Source organism: Panthera pardus, unplaced genomic scaffold (assembly GCF_024362965.1).
Source record: "Panthera pardus isolate Hobbes unplaced genomic scaffold, ASM2436296v1 HiC_scaffold_2, whole genome shotgun sequence".
Taxonomy (NCBI): domain Eukaryota; kingdom Metazoa; phylum Chordata; class Mammalia; order Carnivora; family Felidae; genus Panthera; species Panthera pardus.
The window spans coordinates 30,161,407-30,182,807 of record NW_026526765.1 but is presented as its reverse complement, the minus strand read 5'-3'; the positions used below and the strand labels follow the sequence as shown (position 1 = coordinate 30,182,807).

The 21,401-nt window shown below is 39.0% G+C and overlaps 1 protein-coding gene across 1 annotated transcript in view; it reads right to left on the bottom strand.

Annotated features, from left to right (window-relative positions):
• The window catches only part of WDR70 (WD repeat domain 70), a 298,881-nt gene that overhangs the window by 43,807 nt on the left and 233,673 nt on the right, over positions 1–21,401 (bottom strand). Inside the window, exons 11-13 of the mRNA XM_053906941.1 lie at positions 8,908–9,007; positions 6,157–6,241; positions 4,558–4,696 (exon numbers count right to left, since the gene is read on the bottom strand). Coding sequence (XP_053762916.1) covers positions 4,558–4,696; positions 6,157–6,241; positions 8,908–9,007 — 324 coding nt within the window. The remainder of the gene's footprint in view (positions 1–4,557; positions 4,697–6,156; positions 6,242–8,907; positions 9,008–21,401) is intronic.

Genomic DNA, 21,401 nt, shown 5'->3' with positions numbered 1-21,401 from the left:
AAGTGGCCATATACCAGATCAGTTTGCTAGATGCTATAGCCAAGTTTTGTAAATAGAAGTTTGATTTTTTTTCCTTCTATTCCTCACTTTGTTCAGTCAATGTTCACAGAAACAGAGTTCCCTCACCAAAGCACATAAGCTAACAAATCAGAAGAATAGTCAGGATCAAGTGTGAAATTTCTGGCTTTTTGCCTTTCTACTTTTTTTCCTTAAACATTTTTTTTAGTGTTTATTTATTTATTTCTGAGAGAGAGAGAGACAGGAAAGAGAGTGCAGGGGAGGGGCAGAGAGAAAGGGAGAGATGGAATCCCAAGCAGGCTCCACACTGTCAGTGCACAGCCTGATGTGGGGCTTGCACACACGAACCATGAGATCATGACCTGAGCCAAAACCAAGAGTCGGATGCTTAACCAAATGAGCCACCCAGGCGCTGCTTCTTTTTCACTCTTTTCCTCTTTACCCAATTTCTTTTGGATAAATTATTTCTGAAAGCAACTGAGGTGAAGAGGCTGCCATCTTAAATAATACCAGGTCAAAAAACTTTATTCCATTATGCTTGGGTTAAAGAGTATAAATGGTAATGTTAGAATAATTGTATAAATCATGTCCTTTGATTTATATTAGTTAAAAAGAGGGAAATTCTGTTAGTCATTTTATAACAAATTATAGTTTGATGAAAAATCACTAAGTTAATAATAGACCATAACGTTATCTCAGGGCATTTCCTGAAATAACTAGAACTTTGAAAAGGTTTGAAACTGTCTATGTTTCTTCCAAACATAATTATTTAAAAAAAAAAATGATACATCATCTCCAAATTATATTTTGTTCATTCTTTCTCTCCTATACTTTGATCACATAAAATAGAGTAATGGTAGCCTTTTACACAATATATAAAAGCTTAGAACCCCATCTTACACAAAAACTAAAGTGAGCTTGTAAAACTCAAGATTCAAGTTATATTCTGGAATTTATCTTAGAAAGGAGGCTAAGCACACTACCCGAATCATAAAAAATTAGATGATAAATGAGAAATATGCACTTTTTTTAAGTTGAGTAAACACAATTGAACTACAGAGAAACATCTAAAAATAATTTCGGAATTGTAAAACGTGTATGAACATCATACAATAAAAATAGTAAATGTTAGAGAAACGTTTGTCATTTCCTAGTGAAGAGTATCTCTACGTTGAATAGAGAAAAAAAATTTTCAGAGCACATGACAATGCAGAGACTAGAATTAAAACTAGTTTTTCCTTTAAGTTTGTTTCAAAAATAAATAAGGAAAATGCAATTATTATGTTTTTAAAAGCTATTTATTGTGAAAGTTATAGTATAGTTTTTAGTTATTAGGAAACTGTATAGCTGTTAACATCCCTGACTGAAGACAATATTTGATTCCATATACGTGCCGAGCTTGGCATTCTAAAATATAATGATGTAGGGGTGTATTTTTTTATTTTAGAAGAGGATGTGGGAATACAATCACTAGTATTTTATTCAAGTAAATGGATTCATCTAGGATAGACCTGAAGCCACCGTTGTCTGTGCCTAGTCGAGCAAGCACACCACTAACTGCTGATAGGAAGGATGAGATGTTGTCTTTTATGTAAATTAAAACTCAACATAGTAAGTACCTTACCACAGCAGAGTGCGGTATTTCCAAAAGAAATGACTATTCTGGTTTTTAATGACAAAACACAATAAAAGAAGAGATATTTTTGGTCCTTCTAGCAAAATGCCCACCCTCTTTATCCATTCCAAAGAATATACTTATTTTCTTACATTCCAAGAAGACTTAAAACTTCAGAAAATAAATCAAAGAGACATTTTAAAGTTCCTTTAACATAACATTCTACTTACTATGTAAACAAACACAGTGCTGTCTGGGACAGGGGGTGGGGATGGGGCGGCCTGGGCAGCTCAGTCATGGTTAAGTGTCCAACTCTTGATTTCAGCTCAGGTCATGGTCTCAGGGTTCAGTTTGTGAGATGGAGCCGGGGTCGGGCTCTGTGCTGATAGCACACAGAGTCTGCTTGGGATTCTCTCTCTCTCCCTCTCTCTCTCTGCCCCTCCCCTGTTTGTGTGCTCTCTCTCTCAAAAACAAATAAACTTCAAAAGAACAAAACAAACAATGCTGTCTAATATTAACAACAAAAATGCAAACAAATCTTAAATCAATTATGTAAAAGACCACTTTAAAGTGCCATGGCTTTGTCCCTATTTGAAGTTTTCTCTTCACCCATCTATTAATACGGATCTCAAAATCTGTTTTCTGACTTTTCTAACATAATTCAATATAAGGTACAATCCATTTACTTAATGACCATTCTCTTTTGTTTGCTTCTCTTCATTTGCTCATCCCTTAAGATTCAGGTTTCCTAGGGCTCATATTCTCCATCCTTTGTGCCTTAAACTAATCAGCAGCCACTATTTCAACTACAAAACTGCAAATATTTCTCCCAAAATTGTGCCTTCTCTTAGGCACCAAACCCATGTACCCATCTGCCTACTATCTCCACCCAGACATCCTGCTGGCATTTCAAGCTCAACATATCAACAATGCACTATATTTCTTCCGAATTCTGCTTTCTTTTCTTTTTTCTTTCTTTTTTAATCTCAGAGAATACTGACTCAGTTTCCCAAGTAATAAACCTCAGCCTTCATACACAAATGAAATCTTATAAATCTAACCTTCACACTTCAGTAAAAATTAACTGTTCTAAAGCCTAAATCTGATTGTGTCATTCTGATGTTTTAAATAAACAAACAAACAAAGACAAAGTCACCTTCTTATTATGGCATACAAGATCAGGTTACTTTTCCTTCTCTCCTGCCTCACTCTTTAGACACACTTGCGCTCTCCAGTATGCATTACATGTACTTCTCCAGGATACCATTCACTTATTCAATAACTATTGATTAAATACAACCTGTATGTCTGTCAGTTCTAAGCACTGAGGATATCACAGCAAACACAACAAAGTTTCTGCTCTAGTGGGCTTACATCCTGGTGGAAGAACACAGATAAAACAAATAAACATACAATAGATGCAATGGCCATAAGGGCTATGGAGAAAAAGATCTAGCTAGAAAAGCAACTCAGAGCAACACAGCAAATGGCATGTTCTATACACTACAAAAACCTAGTGTGTCTTAAAAGTGCAATCACACATCCCTTAATTTATTTAGGTTTCAATTTTAATTATACTTTAAAACCACAACACCATGAGTAATCCTGAAATGTACAGTCATTGAGAGGCATAACAGAACATGGCTTACTTCTGGAACAACCAATTATAATAATTTTATTTTTTGAGATTAAAGTTGATAGAGTCAAGAGTGTTTGCTTTGATTCTAGTATTTTAGTTGGCTCTTGGCTGTACCCCCCAAAAATTATTATTAGTGCTGGCACATTTCAAATTATGTCATGAGATTAGAATCTATAAAACCCAAGTACTCATCTAGAATTAGTCTCATTGTTATTTCATTGTCTCTAACTATACCATGGTTTCAAATTTAGGGCCTACAAATTAAGACTCCATAGTAATACTACAGCATTAGAGACAGGAGCTTTTTACTGGTGATTTAAAAACAGTTGTTCAATTGTCTGAATCATTTAAGTACATAATATGTCCCAACTGTTTACAAAGAGCTGAAACAACTGGAGAAGCCTACATTAAGGGCACTGTTTAAGATATAGGATATTGCTAAAAGATTTGACAGTGAGCCAAAGGAAACTTACAGACATTAATTGGTCTGTTTCATATTCAGAAAATAACAATGACTTACCTTACTATCAAAATAATAATACATACTTTAAAAGACTATAAAGGAATTCAGATTTTCCTCTGGGAAACTTCACTATTACTGCATCACATACAGCTCCAGTCTCAGGACAGGAATGAATGAATGAATCAATGAATCAGTGCACACATGCTGGAGTTTTAGTACTTATATAAATATGTAAAGAAAACTAGTGGATTTTTTTTTTTTTTTTTTTTTTAGATAGCAGAAGTTAAATCTGAAATGTTTTAAGCTTCCAAATAACTAAATAGAAATTGAGCTCAGCGGAAACTCAGTCTTACAGCAATGACAATTCTGGCAAGCCAAATTCTGTCAAAGACTTTGTGGTTTAGGAAACGATGACACAATTCATCACTTTCCGAGGGCATAACTTTCATTTCTGTCCACAATCCCTGAATCTTCACAAACATGCACACTGTGGGACACTCGTTTCTACAGCCTACATAATAATTAGGTTAGCTTCTGCTCTCTTCAAACTGGTTGGCAGAGGGGCAAACATCCTCAGCCCAGCTGAAATTATGACTGAAGTGTGACAGACCCATAGGAAATACTGGGTCAAAGGAAGGGAAAGGGTAGATCAGCCAATCTGCACCAGTCTAATAATTCCTGTGCCGGAGAAAAAAAGCAACTACCATTGCACTGTAAGGGCCAGGGCTTATGTTCTATTTAAAAACTAAAACCAAAACAAAAGATGACTAAGAGGCAAACTTCACTTCATTCTCAAGGCTGAGAAGAAAAGAATTTACATACCGCATCTGTGATGTCTATTTCATACACCCTTTGGAAAGTCCGGCGCTCAAAGAAAACAAGTTTGCCGCTGCCACATCCCCTTTGAACAGATGTCCCAGTGACCACGAGTTTATCATCTGGACTGAAACAGCAGTCGGTCCTACAGACAAAAACCAGTATATAAGCATAAGCTTATGACCCTACAACAGTGAGTTAAATACAATATAAACAACACCATTGTAATAAGAAGTAACTCTTACAGAGGACTTACAGTAACTCAAGCACTTATTTTTTTGTTTAATTTTCACAATAATCCCATGAGGTAGATATTATTATTCCCATTTTACTGATGAGGAAACTGAGGCAGAGAGAGATTAAATAAACCTTGCCCAAGATCACAAAAGTAAGTGGTGCAGCTGGGATTCGAACTTAGGCAGTCTGATTCCAGAATGTGTGCTTTTAACTTCCACATGCTATATGTTTAATGTAAAGGAAGTATGGGAAAAACTCAATTATAGACACTGACGGTACTATAGACAAATAGACATTGTATGACTAATGTCTAAGCAGTGATTATTTTGTCCAGTTTTGGAACTATGTTTTTTATCACCACTATCCACCATCCCCAAATAATTTGAGGTTTGTCAAGTCAAGCACCATGAAATGAGGAGCAGGTTGGACCGCTGGAACCTGACTGATGGCTAGAATTCAACAGCTCTTGTTATTAGAGATCTGGCCACCTGATTGTGAATAGTCTAAGACATGATCCAAAGAAGTCATGCAGTTAGCATAGCTTACAGCAGGCATAATAGTTCAAAAAAAGTCTCATCAGCTATAAATTCATGTTTGTTTGTCCATCTGTTTGTCTTAACAGATAAATGCCATGGGCAATGGACCACGCTAGAATTAGTGCTCTGCTATTACACTGTTTCCTGCACTTGGCGCCTCCATCAACTTCACGCTCTCCCTGTTGGTCATTATTTAACACAGATGTGAAATTTTATTTCCACATAAATAGAGACTTCTGCTTAGGCACCAACTGTAGGACTTAAAGTTCAAATCCCACCTCAGCTGCCTCAGAAAAATCTTTACGTGTTTCAGTTGTCAACGTAAGACAACGGAGAGAACAGTGTTCAGCTACCTCGAGCAGGATGTTCTGACCAAGTGAAGGATAGTGAATTATTGACTGGAATTGAGATAAGAAAAAATTGAGAAAACAATATATAATAATGCTTAGTAACTATGGAAAATTGCTTTGATGGAATGGGATTCAAATTTTAAAAGACAACAATACGGAGGCTTACCCTGTCATTTATACATATTAAAAAAAAAAACAACTCAATCCCTTAAAATATTTTTACTGCCCAAAGACCTATGTGTGTATACACATAAACACACACATACAAACACATGAACATACATCATTTCAACTTCCAAAGAATTTTATGGTCTGAAGAATGTGCAAATGAAAAGAAAAAATAAAATGCATCTTCAAGAACAGATATCAAATACTCTTCATATTTCTTTTTTAGAAGACATACGATATAAATTAACATTAAGGTGAAGAAATTTCTTGTTCACTCTCTTATGTTTATCAATTATTTAAAATACGCTACTTACATTGGGAACATGGTAGGAAGACCCGAGGCTGAAAAAAGTGGCTTATTAAACTGTCGAATGTCCCATAATTTCAATGTATCATCACCTAATAGAGGAAAGAAAAAGAAAAGACAGAAAGTGCATTGTCCAAAAAGAACTAGTTCCAAGCTTAGAGTTTGCTAACCTTAGTGTATAACTATAGGAAGGAAAGAAAGAAAAAAAAAAAAAGAAAAAGAAAGAAAGAAGCACATAAGTGTTTTACTTTTTTAACTGTTTGGGGAGTTTGAAAGTAGTAGATGTGAGAACAGTAGAAAGATATATGATAATGAACTGGTCTCCTAGAAATAAATTTTCCAACTGATGTAGCATCTGTAGGCTAGAAGGAACCCTGGAGAATCTACTCTAAGGAGTGATTTTACAGCAGCTGGCAGTTCCCCTAAGGTACAGTTGAGCATAACCTGACTGCTTAAGAAGATATTAATTTAACAACCATCAGGACTGAAAATAGTTCAATTCACAACAGATTCTTTCTCCCGTTGGTGTGTAGATGAAGCTATCCATTAACATTAATGAGGGTGAGCCATGTGATTCCCTTCCCTCCAGTGTAACTCCACCTGTGGCTATCACTCTTCACTTTGCTGGGGAGTACAGCTTTTCCAAGCTCTTTAAAGTATAATGGATATTCTTCTAAGGATCACTTTTTTATATTTCTATAGGGCTACTAACTAATATTCTTGACCGGAATGAAAGCCAAAACTCATATAAGTAATGTCTTTGCTGCTCTTTTTCCCCCATGTCCACAGCTGAGACCCGCCTCAACCCCTTGGGTCCAATAAGGAATCAATATCAGGTGCAAGTGAGGTGAGTGGAGAGTTCAATAAAAGTCTCCACTCTCTCCCAAGTGACTCTTCCTCTGAAACACAACTTTTGGCAGGTGCACTAATCCACAACTGGCTGGACTGGGGTCCTGCTTATATTGGAAGAACTTTGTAAGATTCACCTTTTTGCTTTTAGTCTTGAAAAAAAAAAAAAGATTACATATCCTCACAATTCTCAAACAGTAAAAAAAAACATTAATCTGCATTAAAGAGTTTAGCTAAACTGGCAGGTTCTGGAACTAGCAGGAACATCTTACAACACCCAGGGACTCTGGTGAATTGACTTCCATCTGTCATATTCTATACACTCAGGAAGAAAAAGGATGGAATATAGTATACATGTTGTGTTGGCAACATGGTACCCAACAGCTATTACAGGATGGAAGGGGAAGGTAAGAATTATCACCAAAATGGCTTTGACTGAAATGGAATTAGTCCTGTACTTCTAGTACTTAACAACTGGGTTGGGGCTGGCCTGTTTTAGAATCCTCTGAGAAGAATTTTCAAACTACACTTCTCTCTTATTCCCCTCTTGTCTCCCCAGTGCACATTGGAGATTTGGGTACACCTTCTAAAGGGGCAAGAGTAAATGTGAAAATTTCTAGGTGAAACATTTATCATTTGAAAAACTTTCCCAGAAGATTCAGATACAGACTCTTGGGGTAAGAACCACTATTTGTAAGTAAAGAGTACACATAGTTTTAATTAAGAGCCATCTCAGGACTTGAACAGGTTAGAATTGATAAACCAAAATACATATTTTATAATACCCACCTTTTCCATATTTACCATAAATAGAAAATACACATACATGTGCTTTGCTTTTTTACAATTATGTAAGTAAGGGTAGTTTGGTTATAATAGAGAAGGCTTCCTCAGAGGACAGAGAACCTGAATACAGTCCCCGAGGTACACAGACATGGAATGGCTGAACTGAGTGAAAGCTGTACCAAGTCTCTCCATCTCCCCCTCATTCCCACTACTCTCTACACCAGGTTGCAAATTCTTTCAGGAAAGGAACTCTGTCTATGATGTTCACATTGTATACCCAGCACCCAGCATAATGGTAACTCAGAGTAGTTACTCAACATAATATAGTAGTTGATGGAGTGAATGAATGACTGAATGTAGTGTTGCTAGATTAACATGGCCTATGGAATAAAGACTAAATCCTTTATTTGATATTTAAAGCCATCTGTAACATGGCTCCCACCTACTTACTCTGCTGTTTCTTTCCCTCCCCACAAGTGGGCCTCCAGGAAGATCCTCAGTCATGTCCCATACCTCACGTAATGCTTTACTCATAAGCCGTCCTTACTATTCTCTTATCTCCTTCAGTTAACACTTAGCTTATCCATGTGAGAAGGATTCAGCAAAAAGGTACAACCCATATTCAACCATATGAGTGTGGATAAGTAAACTTATAATATGGTCACATAAAACTACATAGCTATTTAAAAAATGATACCCAGGTATACAACTTTTTTTTTTAACTGAATTGTTATAGTGTTTGAACTGGAAAAAAAAAATTAATGGTGAGCTAACAGAAGACTCTAAATTTAAAAACAGTATAAAAATACTGTAGAAAATCATCTACAAAATTCCATAAAGTAGAGGCAAAGGTCATCCTTAGAGGCTTCAAACTCTGATGGAATTTGAAGCTAAAATAAAAACTCAGGCAAAAAAGTACATATTTTCTAAATTTTACTTGACAACTTCTAATAAAACAATTTTGCCAAATTGGATATGCATTTTAATGAAAAAGAAGACTGACAAAGTTACATTAACAAAAGCACAGCTACCTTTACTGTTAGGATATTAGTGTAACTTTATTAGGGTTAATTATGATCATTTTATATATAGAAATACATCCGAAAGAAAGTTTTTAACCTACCTCCACGAGAAGCAAGGACATTACCATCATAGGAAAAAGTCACGCAGGAAGTGTCTGTTCCTGGGTCATGAGCCTGTTTATAGTGGAATTTAGGATGAACCTGTTTGCAAAGACAAGCAAAGTGTTAATTAACATCTCATCTGAATTCAAACAAGAACATTTCTGTGGCAAGAGTATTTTACTCTATCATCTGGAAAAGGATATATGTAAAATATTAATTTCATTTGATTATAGTTTTCTTTATCCTGGAAAAAAATTCAAATAGTTTCCAAAAACATCCATTTGCTCTAATAATAAAAAAGAGATTAAGTAAGTCCCATCTTTCAGACTGCCTTCGCAAGCTCTGAGCAACACAAGATCAACTCAGTATTCAGTTCTTATAAAATTATGGGGACCATTTCCTATAGTTATCTGAAAGAGTAATATAAATAAAAATTACAAGTGAACATATTATTTATTAAATCAAATGTATCATTGTAGGACTGCCTGGCTGGCTCAGTCAGTAAAGTGTGTGAATCTTGATCTCAGGGTTCTGAGTTTAAGACCCATGTTGGGTGTGTTGCCTATATATATATATATATATATATATATATATATATATATATATATATATATGTATGTATGTGTGTGTATATATATATATGTATATATATACATACCACTGTATTCCTAGTATATGCCAGACACTGGGCATGTGGTTGTAGGCCTTGAACTCTCTTGTATGTGCCTGTAGGATAACGTTGTTGCGGGGGAGGAGGAGGGGGAGAGGTAACCCTGCTGCAATGCTAATCATACCCTAGGCACTCCATCCTCTATGGTCTCGTCTACTTCATTCTCACAGTCCACAAGTTAAGGTTCTACTATTATCACGTCCATGTTACATTTGAGGAAACTGAACCCCAGAGACTAAAGTTCCTTATCTAAAGCCACAGAGCTGGTAAGTGCTAGAGCTGGGTACAGGACTCAGGAGGCCTGCTCTTAAACACTACTTCTTTTCTGGTGCTGTGTGTTAGTAGTCTTTTTACTCCTAATATTGCTTCTTCACAGGTAATGACTTCTAAAAGTAACTCTACGATACTAATCCTATCACTCAGTTATGACTCAGTAACCAGCACAGGCTAAGGGACTAGGGAGTCAGTTATCCCAGATCTACCAGGCTAGAAAATTCCACTGAATGGACAGGGACACTCCTAGTGACAATAGCATGTAGGTCTCTGCTAGGAGCCACAGGTATAGGAATACAAGTGACCCCATCTCCTTTGCTCTTACCTCAACCCTAACAAGAACTGGTCACAAATCAGAGCTTCCAGCAATATCCCTGATGCCCTGACAGTGAGCTTCCACCTAAAGGCTTCCCGTAATGAGGAGCACAGTACCTTACAAAAGCAGGCTGGATTTGTTTTTGTTTTTGTTTTTAATAATTTATAAATATTGAGTTAAATTTGTCTTCTCTCTTCCTCTGACAGTCTTAGAAATTTGTATTAAACATGGCTATCATGCTCCTACGTCTCATGGGTACAAATAATTTGTTGATTCAACTTTTCTTTTCAACTGGGTGTCAACTGTATGGCAGACATAATGTTAAGCAGGGAAACACGAATGTGCAAAGATAAACATGGCTTCTTTCCTCAGAGAGCTGACAGTCAGTCAGTCCCCTCAAAGAACACAGTTAAGCATACGAAGGGACAAGTGGTACAATGGGGATGTGAAGAGTCATAAGTGAGCACTGAAGAGAGATGCCTAATCTAACCCTGAGAATGGGGGAGGGGGAGTGGAGGAAGAGGGGCAAAAACAAATCCTGTGACCCCGTGGATGAAAGTATGAGTTAGCAGATGAAGGAGCAGGATACAGAGGCAAGAACGAGAGTACTGTGTTGTAGTAGGCAGAATTTTGACCCCCATGACCTCTTCCCTGCAGTGTCATGCCCATAAATATGTCACTGTACATGGCAAAAGGGACTCTGCAGGTAAAACTAAAGTTACTAACTGGCTATCCCTAAAATAGGGAGATTATCCTGGATTATCTAGGTGGGGCTGAAGTAGTCACATGAGTCTTTGCAAGGAGAACTTCCTCTTGGCTGAGGACAGAAAAGGAAGCCACACAGACATGACAGGAGAGTACGTCAGAGAGGCTGGAAGAATAAAAAGTGTTGGACATGTCACTGCTGACTCTAAAGATGTGTCAAGGAAATGGGTATCTGATTTCTGCCAATAACCAGTGTGTTTGAAAGAGGACTCTGAACCCCAGATGAGAGCCACATCCTTGGCCAATACTTTGATTTTAGCTTGGTGAGAGCCTAAGAAGAGAATCCCACCACACCATGACAGACATCTTACCTGGAGAAATTGTGAAATAACAAATTGGTGTTTTTTTAAGGCACTAAATTAGTGGTAATTTGTTAGGAAGCAACAGAAAGCTAACATGTGCATAAAGGTAAGAGAACTGGTTGGAGTCAAAGAACTAAAAGAAGCAAACCATGACTCGAGGGAAAGGTGAGGTGAAGGGCTGGTGTGAGCAGGGCCTCGATTACCAGGAGCCTTGTGGGCCATGTCCAGGACTTAGATTTTATCCTGAAGGCAAAAGAGAGCTGCTTAATGGAGTTTACTCAGAGCAGGACATGACTGGGTTTGCTTATTTTAAAAAGATCATTCTGGACACATGTGGAGATAGATTAGGAATATTTTGTTCCTCAGAAAAAACAAAACTCTGCTACCAAACTCAATTAGGAAAATTTGCCAATTGGTCATATTTCATCAAGTCATCAACTACTAAACTCTAAATAAAACTTCTGAAAGAGACTGTAGGGGTAACAGTTCACCAAAAAGCCTGTGCTACCTTTGGCCTCTCAGTGAAATTAACTTAGGTTTTTTGTGGGGCTTTTTTTAATGTTTATTTATTTTTGAGAGAGAGTGAGAGCACAAAGGAGAGGCAGAGAGAGAGAGAGAGGGAGACAGAGGATCTGGAACAGGCTCTGCGCTGACAGCAGAGAGCCCAGTGTAGGGCTCAAACTCACGAACCGTGAGATCATGACCCGAGCTGGAATCGGAAGCTTAACTGACTGAGCTACCCAGGCGCCCCAACTTAGTTTTTGTGTATTTGTTTTAAATGTTTTGTTTATGTTTACTGACCCCTCATTTCAGGAGCGGTAAGGCAGTGGGGTACAGTAAAACGAGCAGTGGGCCAGGACCAGGAGATAGGAAATCTAGACTTAGTTCAGTCAAAAACTAGCAGTGCGACTAGGGACAAATTAGCCTCTCCAGATCACAAGTCAATCTTCTGTAAAATAAATGGACTGTGCGAGACGATTTCTAGGGTCTCTGATAGCTCTGTGATTCTTAAGAAAAAGACAAAAACTGGTATATATAAGTATATATAATATTTTCTAATTAAACTAACTGATCAATTATGTACTTTTTTATTATTAATAGGACAAAAGAGATTTTGAATGCCAATGTTTGACCATAGAAATACATATATACATAGATGTGTATATACACGTATACCAGTAAAGTGGGATACAGAACCTTAAAAGGCACAGAATCCAAGGGAATCCTGTCATATAAGCTTCAGCATGAGCTCAGTGGCAGCAGGTTGCTCCCTGTGACAGTCTGACTCTCTTCCTTGTTGCTCACACAGGGGTGAGATGAAGCTGCGAATGTGCTATTTCCTAAATTGGTCTTGCTTCTTTTTACTGCCCTGAGTGGGATTCTAATGTTTAAAGACATATAAGGCACCTGGTACACAAGCAAGGAAAAAGTGCAATGTTTCAAAACTTAAGGAAAGATTCTGCTGGATCTAACAGGTGACAGTACAACTACAGTACAAGGAACTGAATGGCAATAAGGTATTATGACTACAGGGGATTTTGCCTTAATCTAGTAAGAAAGGATTTTACCCAATATTCATCTGCCACACTTTTATGCTTTTAGGTCTCCTCATTCAGGTACTCCTTGGTTTGTTGTTGTTGTTGTTGTTTTGATTGTTTTTTAGACTTCATGCCCAGTGTGGAGCCCAACATGGGGCTTGAGCTCATGACCCTGAGATCAACACCTGAACTGAGATAAAGGGTTGGACTGAGGCACCCAAGTGCCCCCATTTAGGTACTACTTTAAAAAGCCACTCTAATAAAGAAACTGATCCCATTCACAATTGCACCAAGAAGCATAAAATACCTAGGAATAAATCTAACCAAAGATGTAAAAGATCTGTATGCTGAAAACTATAGAAAGCTTATGCAGGTAATTGAAGAAGATATAAAGAAATGGAAAGACATTCCCTGCTCATGGATTGGAAGAATAAATATTGTCAAAATGTCAATACTACCCAAAGCTATCTACACATTCAATGCAATCCCAATCAAAATTGCACCAGCATTCTTCTCGAAACTAGAACAAGCAATCCTAAAATTCATATGGAACCACAAAAGACCCCGAATAGCCAAAGTAATTTTGAAGAAGAAGACCAAAGCAGGAGGCATCACAATCCCAGACTTTAGCCTCTACTACAAAGCTGTCATCATCAAGACAGCATGGTATTGGCATAAAAACAGACACATAGACCAATGGAATAGAATAGAAACCCCAGAACTAGACCCACAAATGTATGGCCAACTCATCTTTGACAAAGCAGGAAAGAACATCCAATGGAAAAAAGACAGTCTCTTTAACAAATGGTGCTGGGAGAACTGGACAGCAACATGCAGAAGGTTGAAACTAGACCACTTTCTCACACCATTCACAAAAATAAACTCAAAATGGATAAAGGACCTGAATGTGAGACAGGAAACCATCAAAACCTTAGAGGAGAAAGCAGGAAAAGACCTCTCTGACCTCAGCCGTAGCAATCTCTTACTCGGCACATCCCCAAAGGCAAGGGAATTAAAAGCAAAAGTGAATTACTGGGACCTTATGAAGATAAAAAGCTTCTGCACAGCAAAGGAAACAACCAACAAAACTAAAAGGCAACCAACGGAATGGGAAAAGATATTTGCAAATGACATATCAGACAAAGGGCTAGTATCTAAAATCTATAAAGAGCTCATCAAACTCCACACCCGAAAAACAAATAACCCAGTGAAGAAATGGGCAGAAAACATGAATAGACACTTCTCTAAAGAAGACATCCAGATGGCCAACAGGCACATGAAAAGATGTTCAACGTCGCTCCTTATCAGGGAAATACAAATCAAAACCACACTCAGATATCACCTCACGCCAGTCAGAGTGGCCAAAATGAAGAAATCAGGAGACTATAGATGCTGGAGAGGATGTGGAGAAACAGGAACCCTCTTGCACTGTTGGTGGGAATGCAAATTGGTGCAGCCGCTCTGGAAAGCAGTGTGGAGGTTCCTCAGAAAATTAAAAATAGACCTACCCTATGACCCAGCAATAGCACTGCTAGGAATTTATCCAAGGGATACAGGAGTACTGATGCATAGGGGCACTTGTACCCCAATGTTTATAGCAGCACTCTCAACAATAGCCAAATTATGGAAAGAGCCTAAATGTCCATCAACTGATGAATGGATAAAGAAATTGTGGTTTACATACACAATGGAATACTACGTGGCAATGAGAAAGAATGAAATATGGCCTTTTGTAGCAACATGGATGGAACTGGAGAGTGTGATGCTAAGTGAAATAAGCCATGCAGAGAAAGACAGATACCATATGGTTTCACTCTTATGTGGATCCTGAGAAACGTAACAGAAACCCATGGGGGAGGGGAAGGAAAAAAAAAAAAAAGAGGTTAGAGTGGGAGAGAGCCAAAGCATAAGAGACTGTTAAAAACTGAGAACAAACTGAGGGTTGATGGGGGGTGGGAGGGAGGGCAGGGTGGGTGATGGGTATTGAGGAGGGCACCTTTTGGGATGAGCACTGGGTGTTGCATGGAAACCAATTTGACAGTAAATTTCATATATTAAATAAAAAATAAAAAATAAAAAAAAATAAAAAAATAAAAAGCCACTCTATTGGAGGTTGGGTGTTTTGAAACTTCTACAATTCATTGTTTATAATGCAAAACGTGTGAATATATGCCACAAAACAAGTTCCACCTTGTCTTTGTGACTTCCAGTATTTTCTATTGCCTTATCGATAACATCTCGGTACAACACTCTTTTAGAGTGACAAATTGCTGCGTATTAATGACTAAGATTTCAAAGGAGAGACTGCACTCAAAATTTCTAAATCATTTCCTTTTTTAAAGGACCCAGTAAAGGGGCACCTGTGTGGCTCAGTCAGTTAAGTGTCTCACTCTTGGTTTTGGTTCAGGTTATGATCTCACAGTTCGTGAGTTTAAGCCCCGAGTCAGGCTCTGTGATGATAGCACGGAGCCTGCTTTGTATCCTCCTTATCCCTGTCTCTCTGTCCCTCCTCTGCTTGCTCTCTCTTTCTCTCTGAAAAAATAAATAAACTTAAAAAAAACTTTTTTTAAAGAACCCAATAAAAGAAAGAGACAAAGTGTCCTCACTTGAGATGGACAGCTCACAGATTCTATGTCAAAAGAGCTCAATTATTAACTTCACTTTAACCAGTAACAAAAGTTTCTTCTAATGATACAAAATAGGTAGCCAGAGGGGATCTTAAACTTTTGTAAAATATCAACACTTGGACAGTAACAATGACATACACCCTCACACTCTGGAAACAGAGTCAGCCTGACTGAAAACACTTCTGGCATAATGTGGGAAATCTAAAACTGAGACTTCTCCTTTAACCTTCTCCTTTAACTGATTTTATGATCATCCGAGGCAAAGAACATCGTTCTTTAGGGAAACGGAGATTATTAACTCCTTTATATAGGTTTCCTATCCTTGGGAGTGCCTTATGTTATGATTTGGAGAGTATCAAGTCTCCCATGTGCATAATGCTGGAAAATGCAAGCAGAAATGCTAGAGCTTTAAAGGCCCTCTCCTGAGATATAGTACAAACTCCAGTTGGTAAAAATGTCCTTATATCCTCTCTTTGCAGCTGCTCAGGAGCCTCTGGCAGTACAAAACTCCATACATTATAAGCAACAACCATCCATTTCTGGGTGGCTCTAATTAGGAACACTTTTCTTAAACTGGGTCCAAGACTCCTTCCTAGAATTCCAACACCTACTTATGGGTCCTGGTCCTGTCATCTGTGGCTATGCTAATTCTAGTTTTTCTTCTCTAATGCAGTCTGCCAGAATCTCCAAGAAAAATATGACATCTTCCACAAAGTCTTAAATATAGCATTCTTGAAATCCTAAATGTAATCCAAACATTCTCTGGTGCTACCAATGGTCAGTGAGTGTACATCCGGGGGCTGCCGAGATCTGTCTCAATCAATGCGAGAGGAACAACAGCCCTCAAAATGATCAAAACACATTTTGTAATTAATAGAGACAGTGGAATTAACTATTTTAAATGAGAGGATTTAAGTGAATTGCTGGGCTGAAAATAGAGAAAATTTTAATGGAAAGAATATTGGTCCTACAGTCAAGCTGACTCCACCTAAATTTTCAATTTGATACATTTTAGTTTGACCCTGGCCAAACTGCTTAATCTTACTGTTTCTCAGTTTCTTAATTTTTAAAATTACACATCTTCCCACCCCTAACTTCTCCTCAACTCCCAAAGACACCTTGTTATATCTGACCTACTAATTCCTGCTTATGTCAATACCACACATACATTAAGTCTCTCATAGGGGCCTCCTTTCATAAAGCTGCCAACATGCAACTATGCTAACAAAACACAAACTCCAAGAGCAAGATGAAGCAAATCCTGGGCTCTCTAACAAGCGAGGTGTACTAGCATTTGTCCTCTCACATCTAGTTCTAGGACCCCCTCAATGGATATAAAATTCCTTTCTCACTGGGAATCTATTTTCAAGCTTAGTGATAACCAAGCAATTCTGTATTTTCAATCACATGCTAGAGTTATACTGGGATTAAAAATATGCCAGGATTTTTTAAATGGCAATATGAAAAGCCAAATAAATGTACGTCTAGATGGAACATAACTTGCTCCTGTTTCTCTGATTTTGGAGACCTGTAGTAAGGAGAATGGGGAGAATACATACAAAAGAATAAGAACTGTCACGTGAACATGCTTTGCCATTCCCTACTCCCATGAAGCCTTCATTCTAGTGAGGAAAAACAGACAATAACACCTCTCCAACTGATTCTATGACATTCAGGTTAATATACTGTATGAAAATATGGCATAATGATAAAAAGCACAGACTGTGCAGCCAGACTGACAAGTTCAAATCCAGGCTTCACCACTCACCACCCACGTGATCTTGGGCTGGCTAATCTCCCTATGCCATCTATTAAATGAGAATAACAATAGCATCCACTTTAGCTGTTGGGAGAATGTAATGAGTTAATGCAAGTGGCACACTCCTTTGCAATATAACTTTGCTACTCTTTTCATCAAAATGTGCCATTTACTTCTTAAAACCTGGGGTCTGGGTATGGACACGTGACTTGTTTGGGCTTATAGGACACGTAGCCACAAAAATGTGCCTCTCACACCTCCCACTGCATAAACTGCCACTTTCCCTGCTTCTGTGACTTGGCCAGGCTTTGCAAGGGCTGCTCCCAGCCAAAGACTGAGCACAAGGGATAAAGGACTCCTAATTAATCTGAGTGACATTTTCCTGACATTGTGCTATTAGTCTGAGACTCTTTTTTGCACATAATGCTGGAAAATGCAAGCAGAAATGCTAGAGCTTTTTTCTTTTCCTTTAATAGAACAGCTTTCTTGAGATACAATTCACATACCATGGAATTTGCCCACTTAAAGTATGCAGGTCAATGATTTTAGCATTTTCAGAGAGTTGGGCAACCACCACCACGATCAATTTTAGAACATTTCCATCACCCCCGAAAAGAAACCGCATACACATTAGCAATCATTCCCCATTTCCCTCCTAACCCCTCAGCCCCAAGCAACCACTAATCCAGTTTGTCTTTGTATATTTGCCTATCTGAACATTTCATATAAATTAAATTATACAATATGCTACCTTTCACTTAGCATCCTGTTCCTGAGGTTCATCCATGGTGTAGATATGTATCAGTATTTCATTTCTTTTTATTGCCAAATAAGATCCCACTGTATGAATGTACCACATTTTATTTATCCATTCATCATTGGATGGACATTTAATACTCCTTCCTTTCTTGTCTTTCATAGAGGTATGGCCTGTATCTTTCCAGATTTCTCAGGCTCCCTCCCTTTTTCCCCTTACAGGCCCTTCCCCAGTAAATCTCATATGTTTTAATTCTGGTCTCCGTGTCTGTTTTGGAGAATCTAGACTAACACAAGTGGTGCCATGAGTGATCCAACAACACAGCGGCTAAGATAAGAATGTGGGACTGGCTCATTCATTGCCTGGTAGGTAAAGAGGACACTGTCCTAGGTGGACTACGAGGTGCAGATACACTTTAGCACCTGGTACTGGTTCAACTGCTGCAGATTTCACTGGAGGTGACCTGGGAAAACTTCATGGGATAGGGGAATGTCCTTCTGGGTACAATGTTTTAGGCATTTAAAAAATATGGGAGGAGAAATACCTACAAAGATGATAGTGTTGGCTGGCTACTGCTAGGTCATACTGATACCCTACAGAGGGAGAATGAGAAACTGAGGGCCATTAACAGTTGAAGACTACATGGGAGAGTCAGAGGGCCAACTGTAGTACTTTTTGAAGAGGCCCTCATCTCCTGCGGTGGAAGAACAGACACAGCCGAGCAACAAACAAAAGAGATCTGGTGGTTAGATTTATAGAGCTCCAAAGACATTTAAATGCTCAGCCAAGGCAGGTCTGCTATTCTAGGGTCAGGGCTCTAGTTGGGAAAACCTGAGACCCTGAAACATAGGATAGGATATCTGGATGGAGGCCCAGAGAATGCTGGATCTGCAGATCGCCCTCCCCCCACCCGGCCACCCTGGGAACCCTCACAGTTTAGAGAGGTGGCCAACTCTTGCCCTAGTAAGAGCTAGAAATTCCTTTGTTTTGAAAGATGCTACAACTGCCTCTTCCCCACGAGGACCTGCTCCTACCTCCTCCTCTCCTGGCTGCTAGGCCAATAACTAGGGTTGAATCCCAGGATTACTCATCTGGGGAAGTGGCTGAAAGGAGGAAAGAGATTACACACCAAAAGAGATACAAGGATTAGCTAGCAGCTACTGGCGGGAGCCTTGACGTGCCTTGAGTTTAAATTGTGAAAATGCTTAATCAAGGGAGCTTTGACATAAGGTTAGATAGGCAGGATACCTTGATTGGGGGGGGGGGGGGGGTCAGATTTTTGGAAAAGGACCCCAGGGGATTGGGCAAACAAGCTGCTAGGATGCTGTGAGAGGCCTGGAAATGTGATGGCCAATGGTGAATGAAATCAAAACACCCTGATTGCCCTAGCAGAGGACAGAGAAAAGAATAAAAAGGCTTGGGGGAGTGTGCATGCTGGAATCGATATATTGTGTCAAGCTAGAAAACACAGATTATTATTTTTCATGGGAGGGCCCAGAAGAAATACCATTCACCAAGGCCATGCATAGGTGAGACGGCCAGCATCACCAAGAAGTTCAGGGGCAGCTCTCCTCTGCAGCCCAAGGCTAATGTCATGGAGCTGGACCATTAACACCCACGGGATGATGAGGCCTGAAGTAATAATAGCCAGATCGCAGTACTTCATTACTAGAAATCAAAAGGCTGCAGTTACCATAATATAAAGTATAATGACTGGAAGTCAGAGAGGCAGCCAAGGGGGCTTGATGTGGAGGGAGCTGTGGAGAAGGTTGGCAGAATATGGCATTCCTAGGGGGCAGAAGAGATGGGCAGACAACAAAGGTACTGCTTAATCTCTACCATCAAAAAGAGACGAACAGAGGAGGCTGAAGGTGGTCACCCCAATAAAAAGTCATGATCCCTTGTTCTGTTCCCATAGCTGAGCCTATTTTCAGATCAGGAGCTTACTGACTACAGAGATAGCTAGATCCCCAAGGAAAAGGGCAGTGCTACTCAGTGGAGCAGTAATTCTCCCAGTCCTTCCACAAATGGACTACTGACTGCAGACTTAATCTAGTGGTCGTCCCAACTGTAGATGCTGTGCTGAATGACAGATCTTAGCTAGAGCAGATCAATAAAGGCTTGAGGTGATTCTGGCAAAAGGGATTCCCACTGGCCTGGCCAAAGCTTTCTTAGAACTGTGTTGCTATCTGAGAGGCTTTCTAGCCAACCCTAACTCCCTCCTACCTTCCCTCTTTCCTCCATAGGAGATGGACCTGTATCACCATCTGGTAAGCTCTGGCCTCCTCTGACTCCTCACTCACTTGTTCCCTTACAGGAGTTTTGGCAATAGAAAGATCTCTTACACATCTAACGCTGCCTTAGCATCTGCTCCTCAGAGAAGCCTAACAGGGGACACTAGCAACCAAGACACAAGCAGAGAAGTGTAAAAGGTCCATATTTGGGGACTTGCTCTCTTACTGTTTCTGGAACCCAGCCACCTTGTGAAAAATCATGGGCCAGCTTCCTGGATGACCAGAGACATGCCCAGTCATCCCTGTAGCACCAGCTGACATCTAGCCAATAGCCAGACATGTGGGTAAGGTCATCCTAGACCACCCAGGTGTTAGTTACCTGTAGATGCAATAGGGAACACAGGAGAAATCAGCCTAGCCACTTCAGACCAGAAGTATTGCCTAACTGACCTACAGTAGATGTTTGTAGTTTTAAGTTGCAAAGTTTTAGGGTAGTTTGTTAGGCAGCAAAAGTTAACTCATATAAAGGATGTGAACAGTACCTGACAGATACTAAACATTTTATGTGTTGAGCAGTATTATAAGTCAGATGATACTACAGGAGCATAACTCTTTGAAGAAGGTTGATTCCTTTTCCCCTACCTCGGCATTCTACCAAATAATATCCATCATAAACTAGTCCTAAAATCCAATAATTAAAATTTATTCAGCGTGATCACATCTTGTACTTTACATAATCACTATGCTCCTCTCTTGCCTTTCTGCATCTCCCTGTGAGAGCAAGAATTCTCTCTAGCAACGTCTCTTAATCCTTGCCCTGGTCGCTTGGGATCGCCACTGTCTCTAGGTAGTTGTAGTGTGGCTCCAGCCAGGTGCAACCATTCTTATATATATTCTTGGATACTGAATAAGACGGCTCCAGCAGACAATACCAGAGAGAAGAAAATGTTTAGAAATAGCTCATTCTTGGAGGGCATGGAAGGGAGGATTGCGTTTAAGCTGCTTTTCTTTATGTTACTAGATAAAAGCTCTTTCCCCACATTTCTGATCCTTTCTCTCAAGTAGGTCAGCTTCAGATTCTTTCTTTCCCAGGAACATCTGAACTCCAAGAATGCCAATGAGTCTCAGGGAACAGTATATGTTATACATCACATATTATGGTGCTTACAAGAGAACAAACTTCATAAATACAGCAAATGAAACTCAGAACTTTTGAGTGTGTTTCAAGGAAATAATATATTTCATAGTAAGT